The 11,981-nt window shown below is 39.7% G+C and overlaps 1 protein-coding gene across 1 annotated transcript; it reads right to left on the bottom strand.

The window, feature by feature from the left end:
• Positions 1–8,508: 8,508 nt before the first annotated feature.
• LOC108169338 (uncharacterized) lies at positions 8,509–10,068 on the bottom strand. The gene has a single exon (XM_017328388.2). It carries the CDS (start codon positions 10,066–10,068, stop codon positions 8,509–8,511), a length of 1,560 nt encoding a protein of 519 aa, XP_017183877.2.
• Between the last annotated feature and the right edge of the window lie 1,913 nt (positions 10,069–11,981).

Genomic DNA, 11,981 nt, shown 5'->3' with positions numbered 1-11,981 from the left:
GCGCCCATATGCGTATGTGTGTGTGTGTGTATATATATATATTCATTCGTATCTTCTATCTTCAATTTCTCACACACTTTGTGTGTGCCCATATGCTAGTATGTATGTATGTGTGTGTGTGTGTATTCATTCATTCGTATCTTCTATCTTCAATACCAAACACATTTTAATCACAAATTTAAGTTGTTTGTACCATACTTAGAGCCTCCGTATTTAGACCTCGTATAAATACTCGGAAGACTTAAATGTAATTATGTAATAAATGAAGAGGCAAATATGTAATAAGTGATGAGTCATTGTTCTATAAAATGACTCCTCACTCTCTTCATTGGGGAGAGGCCAAGATTGAGGCCAAGTTTAGGCCATGGGAAGAGAGCACACATAAAGTAGGCTAGAGAGCACACTGCATATAGCTTCCTTGTATATGCATCATACAGAGAAATACATTTAACATCAGTGTGCACGTAGCCCAAACATTGGAATGAACCACGATACACCTTGTGTTCTTTACTTTCTTGCAGATTCACAGTCGGATTTACGTTGTTCCAAGACCTCTGGTTTTGTGCATCAACATTTGGCGCCGTATGTGGGAAATGACACGAAAATCTATGTCGATTCTCTTTCATTTTTTTCATCTCACCACCGTAAAACCTTTACAACCTCACCACTGTCCACCGTGGATCTGCAAAACCAAGAGACACTCTCCCTATCTCTCCATTTTCTCTTGCACCGAGAGACACCACCATCACTTTCACCACTCTCCGTCACCACATCGTGCTTCAAACCTTCATAACCTACATCTGTGCATTTTTTACAGATTTTGGTGTTCTTTTCCATGTAAACTCGGACGGGTTTGTGGGTTCTAGAGCTCGGGCTCAGTTCCAATCCATTCCAACAGAGAGAAAGAGGGAGAAAGAGAGAATCCCACCTACAATTCCAAAGACGAACGCCATGATTCTCTGTGTTCAATGGCTTGATTGAGTTCAGAACTTCAGAGGATCACTATTCTGCTATCTTATCCGCACTCAAATCTCTCTTTCCACTGCTATTAAACAAGCCGAGCCTGGTCTAACTCCGACCCACACACAAACGGAGCCCAAGATTTTGCATGGATGTTGAGATACTGAAAAGTGATCGAATTTGAAAGGTGGGTTTATCGAGGATCGAGGTTCTACAAAATGGGTATGTCGCAAACCGATCAAAGAATGAAGGGATGGCTTTATCTCATTTGTTCGAATCGGATTGGGCTACAGTACTCCTGCAAACACAGCTGAAGTCTTGTCTTCGTCAGGTCGACCGGAAACGTTGTAATCTCCGTCACCATCTCCAAGAAGTTGGCTGGGATTCTGTAGGTGGCCACCGAGACCACTATGGATTGGGTCAACCTCTTGGGTCGACAGTTACAATTCTTGCCCGAGGCCTTCGGCTCCATTCACGGTTTACTCCTGCTGGATCTTTCCATAAATGAACTCAAAGTTCTTCCTGAGTCAATAATTAGATTAGAGAAACTGGAAGAGCTAAATGTGTCTTCAAATTTCTTGGAGTCATTGCCGAAATCAATTGGGAGGTTGCAAAATTTGAAGGTTTTGAATGCTACTGGGAACAAGCTAAGTGCCCTTCCCGACTCTATCTGTCAATGCAGGTCATTGTCAAAAGCTGCACAAAAACCTGTATGTCAAGCACCACCCCACGCGATGCCAAAGCAAGTAGTGAATATACTCATCACCACTGATATGAAGGTCTTCATGGTCAAGACAGTCGTCGACCCAAATCCTATCTCCTGCGAATACCATGGGAAAAGCAAAAGCGAAGATAAGATTCTTTTCTTATTATTAATTCTATTATCATTCATTGTCTGTCATATGCAAAAGGGAAAAGAAAAAGAAGAAACATAAAGAAAAGCAAAAAGTAAAAGCATAAAGCAAAAGAAGATAAAAAGAAGCAGACATAATTGCGGTGGTGATGGCAGGCAAAAAGGAAATTATGGGCTTGACCCATTTAGCAGAGGGTCGGATTTATTTTTGAATGATGTGATTTATTTTTCTTATCTTTCGGATACATCTGTATAACCTCATCAGATGGTAATAATAAAAAAAATTAAAAAAAAAAAGAAAAGGGCAAGCCCAAAATAATGGGCTGTAATGTTATGTGAAGGACGAAGGCCCATGTGCCCAAAAAAGCCAGGCCCTCTATTATCACCAACCAGGTGATCAAAAGTACGTCCAGTACTATAAAAAATTATTCAGCAACCTGCCGCTATTATCACCAACCATGTGATCAAAAGTACGTCCAGTACTACAAAAATTATTCGGCAGCCTGCCACTATTATCACACAATCAGGTGATCAAAAGTACGTCCAGTACTACAAAAATTATTCGGCAGTCTGCCGCTATTATCACCAACCAGGTGATCAAAAGTATGTCTAGTACTCCAAAATTATTCGACAGTCTACCGCTATTATCACTAATTCGATGATCAAAAGTACGTCCAGTACTCCAAAATTATACATGAGCATCACTCATGTCAATCATACATAAACATTCATGACCATCATTCATGTCAACATTCATGAGCATCACTCATGTCAACATCCATAAGCATCACTCATGTCAATTAACATAAACATTCATGAGCATCACTCATGTCAATCAACTTCGAAAGCTTCATTTATAGAGCTCCAGCTTCAAAAGCTTCATTTACAAAAGCTCCAGCTTCAAAGCTTCACTTTCAAAGCTTCACCTACGAAGCTTTAGTGCAGGATATACAAATACCGCCTCCGAACAACCGCCACTTCAGCCCATACATAGATTCAATTTGAAGTCTTCAGCCAACATACTCTATTGACTAAAGACTTAGGGGACTACACTATGTACCATATATTAGGCTTCTGCAACTGGGTCTCATGAAAAATACTTGAGGGACTTAGCCCATTATTTATGTACTGATGAGCGAACCCTTATTCTATAAAAGGAACTCCCTCACTTTCATTAGAGAGCACCTATTATTCATGTATTGAGAAGTGAACCCTTATTTTATAAAAGCGACTCCCTCACATTCATTAAAGAGAGACTCTTAGCCCATTACTTATGTATTGTGGAACGAGCCCTTATTCTATAAAAATGACTCCCTTACCATCATTAGAAAGCATCGCCGCCTGCTAAGCAACCACCTCGCCGCGAGCATCACTCATAACCCATCACTTATGTATTAAGGAGCGATCCCTTATTCTATAAAAGGGACTCTCTCACCATCATTAGAGAGCATCGCTGCCTGCTAAGTAACCGACTCGCCGCGAGCACCAACTCTAGCCCATCATTTTTTGTATTGAGGAGCGAACCCTTATTCTATAAAAGGGACTCCTTCACCTTCAACGCCACAAGCCGAGCCAACCAAGGCAACATAAGCCACAAGCAGAGTAGCCTCGCAACATGTGCCACTTCTAGTTGAGCATCATTTCAGATTGGGCACCGCCTCATATCGAGTATCAGTTCTAGACAACATCTAGTTACTTCGGTCCACACATGGACTGAATTTCAAGTCTCCAGCCAAAAGACTCTCTTGACTGAAGACTTGGGGAACTACTGTTTGTACCATACTTAGGGCTTCCGTATTTAGACCTCGTATAAATACTCGGGGGACTTAAATGTAATTATGTAATAAATGAATGGGCAAATATGTAATAAGTGAAGAGTCCTTATTCTATAAAAGGACTTACCACTCTCTTCATTGGGGGGGAGGCCAAGATTGAGGCCAAGTTTAGGCTATGGGAAGAGAGCACACAGAAAATAGGCTAGAGAACACACTACCTCTAGCCTCCTTGTATATTCATCATATAGAGAAATACAATCAACATCAGTTTGCACGTAGCCCAAACATTGGGATGAACCACGATACATCTTGTGTTCTTTACTTTCTTGCAGATTCACGGTCGGATTTACGTTGTTCTAAGACATCCGATTTTGTGCATCAACATAAACAAATTATCTAATTAAGCGTAATTAAGTATTAAATTAATGTTTTTGTTTTAATATGGTAGCACAACTTGATCAAATCCCAATTAATTACAACCTACAACACAACAGCCAAACAAAGGTCTCTCTAAATGTGATATATTATCTCTTATTTGACCACCCACTACATACTTAAAAATTAACATTAAGCCCTAATCAATCAATTAATTATATAAAATTATAATAAAAAATTATTTAAATTAAAAACAGTTTGGTCCGGTTATTTCATTTCTCAGTATTCCCAAACCAGAACCATTTGAGGTCCAATTTGATTTTGTGTCCCGATTTTGACTTTTTTTAGTCAACGTGATTTTTTACGATTTTTTTTTAATCACGATTTTATGGTTTTTATACCAACCCCTATTGGTAGGAGATCTTTCATAGTAATGAAAAAATACAACTTGGTACATCAAGTCTAATTATACAATTAGACATAATTTCAAAAAAAAAAAAAATCTAAACAAATGTATTATGATACTTCTTAATACCAGACTGTCCACACGCTACAAAATTTCTACAATCATTGGTGCCAGGAGATTTTGTACGATTGTCAAAATCCAAAGTCATTTTTCAATTTTGTGTGTTTAAATATCATTTATTCATGACAATCATGTACGATTCATAACATGAGTTGCATTTTCGTCTTTGAATTCCAAAATATTGTTGTATATAAAAACAAAATAATACTAATAACGTTAGCAACATTTAAGACAAATAATAATCAGCTGCAAAATGCGTGGTTGCACTAATTTTTTATTTTTTTTATTTTTTTATTTTTAGTACATCGATATTTTTATAATAGGAGATGGAGAATTCGACTAAACCATACAATGGGTAGCCTAATTTGGTATCAAATTCATCATCCACGAGATTCGAACCTAGAACCACTCACTTTTAAGCAAAGAGGAATACCACCAGACCGTAGTACTAAGTGACACTTGTTGAAAGAAGGACATGGTAATACCAAAATGTTACTTGTTGTACACACAACCCTTTCAGATGCTCACCTATGCTCATTTCAGTACTCGGATCGGACCTCGCGGGCGATCCTCGTTAGACTGAGCCCGTCGCTCGGTCCTGCCTCGCCATTATCGCCACGCTCTCTCTTCGACTTGATTCGTGCCCGATCATTGGAAGACAATTGTTTTCCCCACACTGAACTAGGGTCTGAAATCTACGATAAACTCACGTTCATCACAGCTGACGCAGTACGAATCAATGAAAGGGTTACCAATGTAATCCCTTGTAGAACAAAGTTTACTGGAGTCCACCAGTTGATAGAAATCCCAAAGGATAATTTGATTAATTGATAAAAAGATGTCCAAATGATTACAAAGCCATGGCTTAAATAAGCCTTTTACAACCTCTTGGAAAACTCAAAAGACTTAGGAAATTAAAATGAAAATAACTGACATATAATAAAGCCCTTGAAACCCCAAAAGACTCCATTTATTAGTAGACTGCTGTCTTGATGACTTTCTGCAAAAGATGGCTCAAGCCACTTTTGTGGGAGAATTATTTTAACACGTTTCTGCGAAAAGTGGCTCAAGCCACTTTTATGGGAAATTAATACCCCTTTTATGATTGCACCCTTTTGTCTTCCGACGTTCCATCTCCTCCTCGATCCATTCCACCATTTGTTCTACATCAGTCCCCTCCACTTCAGAAGAACTCGACCCCGAGTTATGATCAGGATAAAGAACTTCATCATCATTGAAGGTATACAAATCAGCAACGTTGAAAGTATTGGAAATTCCCATAGACTCCGGCAAATCAATAACATAGGCATTGTCATTAATTCGCTTGATAACTTTGAATGGACCATACTTTCGTGGCTTTAACTTGCTATAAGTTCCAACAGGGAATCGTTCTCTTCTCAAGAACACCATGACAGAATCTCCTTCCTTAAACACTTTCACCCGCCGATGTTTGTCCACTACTTCCTTATACTTAACATTGGTTTGTTCAAGCCGTTGCTTGACCTCATCACGAATTTCCACCACATCTTCAGCCATATTTTCTGCAGCAATGCTAAGTCCATGTCCCCTAGGTAGCTTCACCAAATCCACCACATGATGAGGAGTGGCAGTGTAAACAATGGAAAATGGTGACTTACCAGTAGCACGATGCACAGCACTATTATAAGAAAACTCCATCTGAGGTAGGCATAGTCCCATTGTTTTGTTTTTTCTCCGCAAATGCTTCGAACCATGTTACCAAGAGTCCTATTTGTGACCTCTGTTTGTCCATCAGTTTGGGGATGTGCAGTAGTACTTCGATTCAAAGTAGTCCCAAACATTCTCCATAATGTAATCCAGAAATGACTCAAGAACTTGGTGTCTCGATCAGAAGTGATGGACTTAGGTACCCCATGCAATCAAACAACCTCCCTAAAAAACAGTTTGGCTATGTTTGATGCATCAGCGGTTTTTCTGCAAGCAATGAAATGAGCCATCTTGGAGAACCTGTCAACCACCACAAAAACTGAATCCATTCCCCTTGGTGTTCGGGGTAGTCCAAGCACAAAATCCATAGCAATGTCCTCCCAAATATCGTTAGGAACAGGTAAAGGCATGTAAAGACCCGTATTTTGGACTTGCCCCTTTGAAACCTGACAAGTGTAACACTTCCTCACAATGGCTCCAACATCCCGTTTCAATTGTGGCCAAAAGTACCTTTCTTCCAAACTTGCTATCGTCTTGTCACGACCAAGATGATCGCTTAATCCTCCTCCATGCAAATCTCGAATAAGCTTTTCCCGCAAGGAAGAGATAAGAACACATAATTGGTTACCTTTGAACAGAAAACCTTTGTTGATAGAGTAATCTGCCATAGGTTCATGATTGATGCATTTCCTCCATATTTCCTGAAAATCATCATCAGTTGTATACAACTCCTTTAAGCACTCGAAACCCACAACTTCTTGGGAAATAGTGATTAGCAATGATGCTCGTCTACTCAAGGCATCGGCAACACGGTTTTGAGCTCCAGATTTGTGCTTGATAACAAATGGAAATTTTTGCAAGAACGTTACCCATCTGATATGCATTTTATTAACATGCTTCTGATTGTTAATAAACTTCAAGGCTTGATGATCCGTGAATAACACAAATTCTTTCTGAATGAGATAGTGTTCCCATTGTTTTAAAGCTCGAATCACCGCATAAAACTCCTGATCATAAGTGCTCCATTTTTTACGGGCTTCACTTAGCTTTTCAGAGAAAAAAGCTATAAGTCTCTTCTCTTGGGAAAGGACAACACCCACTTCCACTCCACTTGCATCACATTCGACTTCGAATACTTTCTCAAAATTTGGAAGAGCCAACACCGGAGCAGTACAAAGCTTCTCTTTGATCAAAACAAAGCTTTGTTCTTGTTCATCTCCCCAACAGAACTTGCCTTTCTTCAAACATTCTGTAATGGGTGCGGTGATGGTGCTGAAATGCCGCACAAATCTTCGATAAAAAGTAGCCAAGCCATGGAAACTCCTCATGTCGGAGACGGACTTCGGAGTTGGCCATTCTCGGATGGCCTTGGTCTTCTCATCATCCACTTGAATACCATTTTCACCAACCACAAATCCTAGAAATAGCAATTTACTTGTACAAAATATGCATTTCTTGAGATTCATATACAATTTATTTTCTTTCAAAACACCCAAAACGTGTCTCAAATGCATCATGTGTTCTTCTCTGGTCTTGCTATAGATTAAGATGTCATCAAAGTAAACCACAACAAAGAGACCAATAAAGGGACGAAGAACTTGATTCATAAGCCTCATGAAGGTACTCGGTGCATTAGACAATCCAAATGACATCACTAGCCACTCGAACAGTTCATCCTTGCTCTTGAACGCCGTTTTCCACTTATCTCCAGGCTTGATTCGAATTTGATGGTAGCCACTGCGAAGGTCAATTTTTGAAAATAATTTCGAACTTTCAAGCACATCTAGCATGTCATCTAACCGAGGTATTGGAAATCTGTATTTGATGGTGATTCGGTTAATAGCTCGGCTGTCTACACACATACGCCATGCCTTTTTCTTTTCGTTGTCTTTGTTTGGAACCAATAGGGCAGGTACTGCACAAGGGCTCATACTTTCTCGGATAAACCCCTTTTGTAGCAAGTCTTCAATTTGTTCCCTCAAAATCTCATTTTCTGCATGGCTAATTCGATAATAGGGAAGATTTGGTAGGTTAGCTCCAGGTACCAAATCAATTTGATGTTGGATGTTCCTCATGGGAGGAAGCTCGTTAGGTAACTCGTCAGAAATGAGTTCATGAAATTCCTCCAATAATTGCTGCACTTCTGAAGAGATTTGTTCCTCTTCTTTGTTTTCTGTCAATAGTCCCTTCATCACGATCGGAAAGAAAGAATCTGCTTCTTTTATGGCCCCTTCAATCTCCTGTTTATCACTAATTAGAGTGAGGAAACTAGTATTCTTTGCTTTTGGTACATCAGAGGGCGAAACAGGAGCCATCGCAATCTTCCGATTATTCTAAGTAAATAACACCACATTATCTCGACCCTTCAATGTCGAATCCACATCAAACTGCCACGGTCTCCCTAATAGTATATGACAAGCATCCATATCAATAACATCGCAAAGTACTTCATCACAGTAATGCTTACCAATGGAAAGTGGGACACGACAAGTTTCTGTGACATAAACGGAAGGTCTTTTCTTCACCCATCCAAGTGAGTATGGGGTGACATGAGGCTCCGTTGGTAGCTGTAAACGCTCCACCACTTTCTTGGCCACAAAATTTTCACAACTTCCATTGTCTACAATCACTTCGCAAACTTTGTTGTTGATGGAGCAAAGAGAACGAAAAATGCAGTGTCGTTGCCCATCCTCTTTTGGTGTTAAAAAAACTCGCTGCAACACCAAAGCGAGACGATCCATTCCTTCTTCAGTTGCGAATTCAACGCCTTCATAGTCATCATCACCAACTTCTTCTTGGTCCCCTTCAGCCTCCAACAAATTGGCTTGTCTCCGTTCAGGACAAACGTTAGATCGATGCCCAATTTTGTTGCAACGATAACAAATGTCTCCCATAGGCTTGGCGTACGGATTCTCCCTTGGAGGTTGGTTTCTATTCTGCCCCTTGTTAAAAGTTCTGCTACTCCCTTCATTTGCTGCTCGAGAAGAAAAACTTGAAGGTTTCAATTCTCCCGAACTTTGTGGCACAGAATTCCCTTTGTCGGTGGACGAGACAACAGGGTTTTCAAAATGCTCCGTCACGTTCCTCCGGAAAGAGGTTTGTCGCCTTTCTTTCTCTATTATCTCCGCCTTCAAGGCCATGTTAATGGCCTCTTGCAAACTCCACAGATTTTGCAGCCCAATCTTTTCTTGAATGGAGGGTTTCAATCCATTCACGAACCTTGCAACCCTTTGATTTTCTGTCTCCATCAGATTGTTTCGCTCCGCAAGTCTCATGAAATCATCCGTATAATCAGTCACGTTTCTGTTGCCTTGGACGCAGCTGATGTACATACGATACAAAAGCTGTTCATAATCCGTAGGTAAGAAACGATCCATCAAGAGTTGCTTCATTTTTCTCCAAGTGCGGATTTGATTCTTTCCTTGCCTCTGCCGAGTATTTTGTAATTGATCCCACCAAACAGCGGCAGTTACTTTGAGACGGAAGGCCACCATCTTCACCATCTTTGTCTCGGGAACCTCTATGACATCAAAGAATCTTTCTACTTCAACTAGCCAATCCAGGAAATCTTCGATTTTAAGGTTTCCTGCAAAAGTTGGAATGTCGGCCTTAATCCGAAAGTCATCAAAGTTGTTGCGGTTTTGATGGTTTGGATTGTTAGCTGCATGTGGTTCCACATCTTCTTCTTCGGACTCCGATTCGCTGTCTTGAACACGGAGCCTAGGAACTCGTAGATTATTGACTCCAACAACTCTATGATTATTTGGACCGATGGCTTGGACCAACATCTCACGAAGTTCTCTAATTTGAGTAGTTAAGTTTGTAATCTGTTCAGCTTGAGCATCCAAGTCTGCTCGAGTGATAGGGGCAGGTTCACGATCACGATCACCCATGGATAGATAGGATAATCAACGATGCCAAGACGGGAGAAACCCGCTTTGGTACCAATTGTCGCAGCACGAAGCAATGAAAGGGTTACCAGCGTAATCCCTTGTAGAACAAAGTTTACTGGAGTCCACCAGTTGATAGAAATCCCAAAGGATAATTTGATTAATTGATAAAAAGATGTCCAAATGATTACAAAGCCATGGCTTAAATAAGCCTTTTACAACCTCTTGGAAAACTCAAAAGACTTAGGAAATTAAAATGAAAATAACTAACATATAATAAAGCCCTTGAAACCCCAAAAGACTCCATTTATTAGTAGGCTGCTGTTTTGATGACTTTCTGCAAAAGATGGCTCAAGCCACTTTTGTGGGAGAATTATTTTAACACGTTTTTGCGAAAAGTGGCTTGAGCCACTTTTATGGGAAATTAATACCCCTTTTATGATTGCGCCATTTTGTCTTCCGACGTTCCATCTCCTCCTCGATCCATTCCGCCATTTGTTCTACGTCAACAGCTTCCAAATTGAACCCATTCCCTGCCAAAGAGATCTTCATGGGATGCTAGTTGCCGCGTCTATTGTCTCTGGCCTGGAGGTACGAATAGTGCCCGTGGTGTAATTTATACCTATAATATTACCATGGTGTCAAGGCATGGGGAATAAACAATGCACAGTCAACTGCGAATTACAACCAATGATATAAAATGACCGAGGACCATCAGAGAGAGAGAGAGAGAGAGAACCTGTAAAATATCTCGTTAAGAGCATCAGAGATCTTGTTGCAGCCTTCTACCACTCGAACAAATTTCATGGACTTTAACATAACCATGCCTGGAATCGCAATGAGTTCATGAAACTTTGTAAGAACCAAAGTATCCGTATTTGATATTTCTGTTCAATTTGGGATTCTTTTCTGTCTTCTTAGTGCAGTTGGTCCTTGAATTTTCCAATCCCTTCTTCTTAAGATATGTGCCACAACGATTTCCTGCCACCGCCTCCTTGATACCCATCACGTAATATAGCTATATTACGAGTTTACGACTATTCCAAAGAGCCATAACTTTTGATCCATTTTCCACATCGTTATTCCTTTTCCATCGGTGTATATGCTTCATATATAAAGCTTTGCCTAAGAATGAAACAGAGACACAAAATGTAATGATCCCATGCGACTTAGTCAATCCATACATATGTATCATTGTAATGCAGTTTTTAGATGAGAAAAAGGAAAAGGTACTGGAGCAAGCCTAGCACACCTTGGAGCGACAATTAGCAAAACAAAAATCTGAGACAGAAGATGTAAATGGCAGTAACTCTGTATAGATTTTGGGTGTATAATTTGAATTCTAGAAATAGTTAGGTACTAGTTCCAGCAATCCCAGCACATCTTTAGAGAGAGAAACACAAATTCTCAAACCATTTTTGAGTTACGATTATCAGCATAGCAGACTTTTATGATAGTTCAGACTTCAGAGTCAAGCACAAAACCCTTGTATATGATACGGTATTTTTACTTACATGCTTACATAATCAGTAGGAGAATCCTAGATATGGAAATACTATAACAGAAACATGTAGATGTGCACCATCTACATTCACAGCATAAAACCCTTGGCAGAACTAAGCTTATCAACATAATCAATTCTGAATACTCGAACAAACTTAGCAACTGGAATATGTGAATCGCACAGCAAACATGATCTAAATGTTAGAAACTGAAATGAAATACGTAAATGAAATTTAAATCAATTATTATTAAGAAGTAATCTATCCAATTGTGAAGTAGACAAAGCCCCTATCTCACAGTCAAGACAATGCCCCTATTCTCATAGTAATGTTAAAGCCCTAATCTGAGAAAAATTGAGAGCTTCCAAATCCAAAAGTAAAAAATTGTAAGGAGATATATAAACTTACAGATGA

The sequence above is a fragment of the Malus domestica genome, chromosome 08, assembly GCF_042453785.1.
Source record: "Malus domestica chromosome 08, GDT2T_hap1".
Lineage (NCBI taxonomy): Eukaryota > Viridiplantae > Streptophyta > Magnoliopsida > Rosales > Rosaceae > Malus > Malus domestica.
Note: the sequence above shows the minus strand (reverse complement) of the source record. Positions and strands in the feature narration are given on the sequence as shown.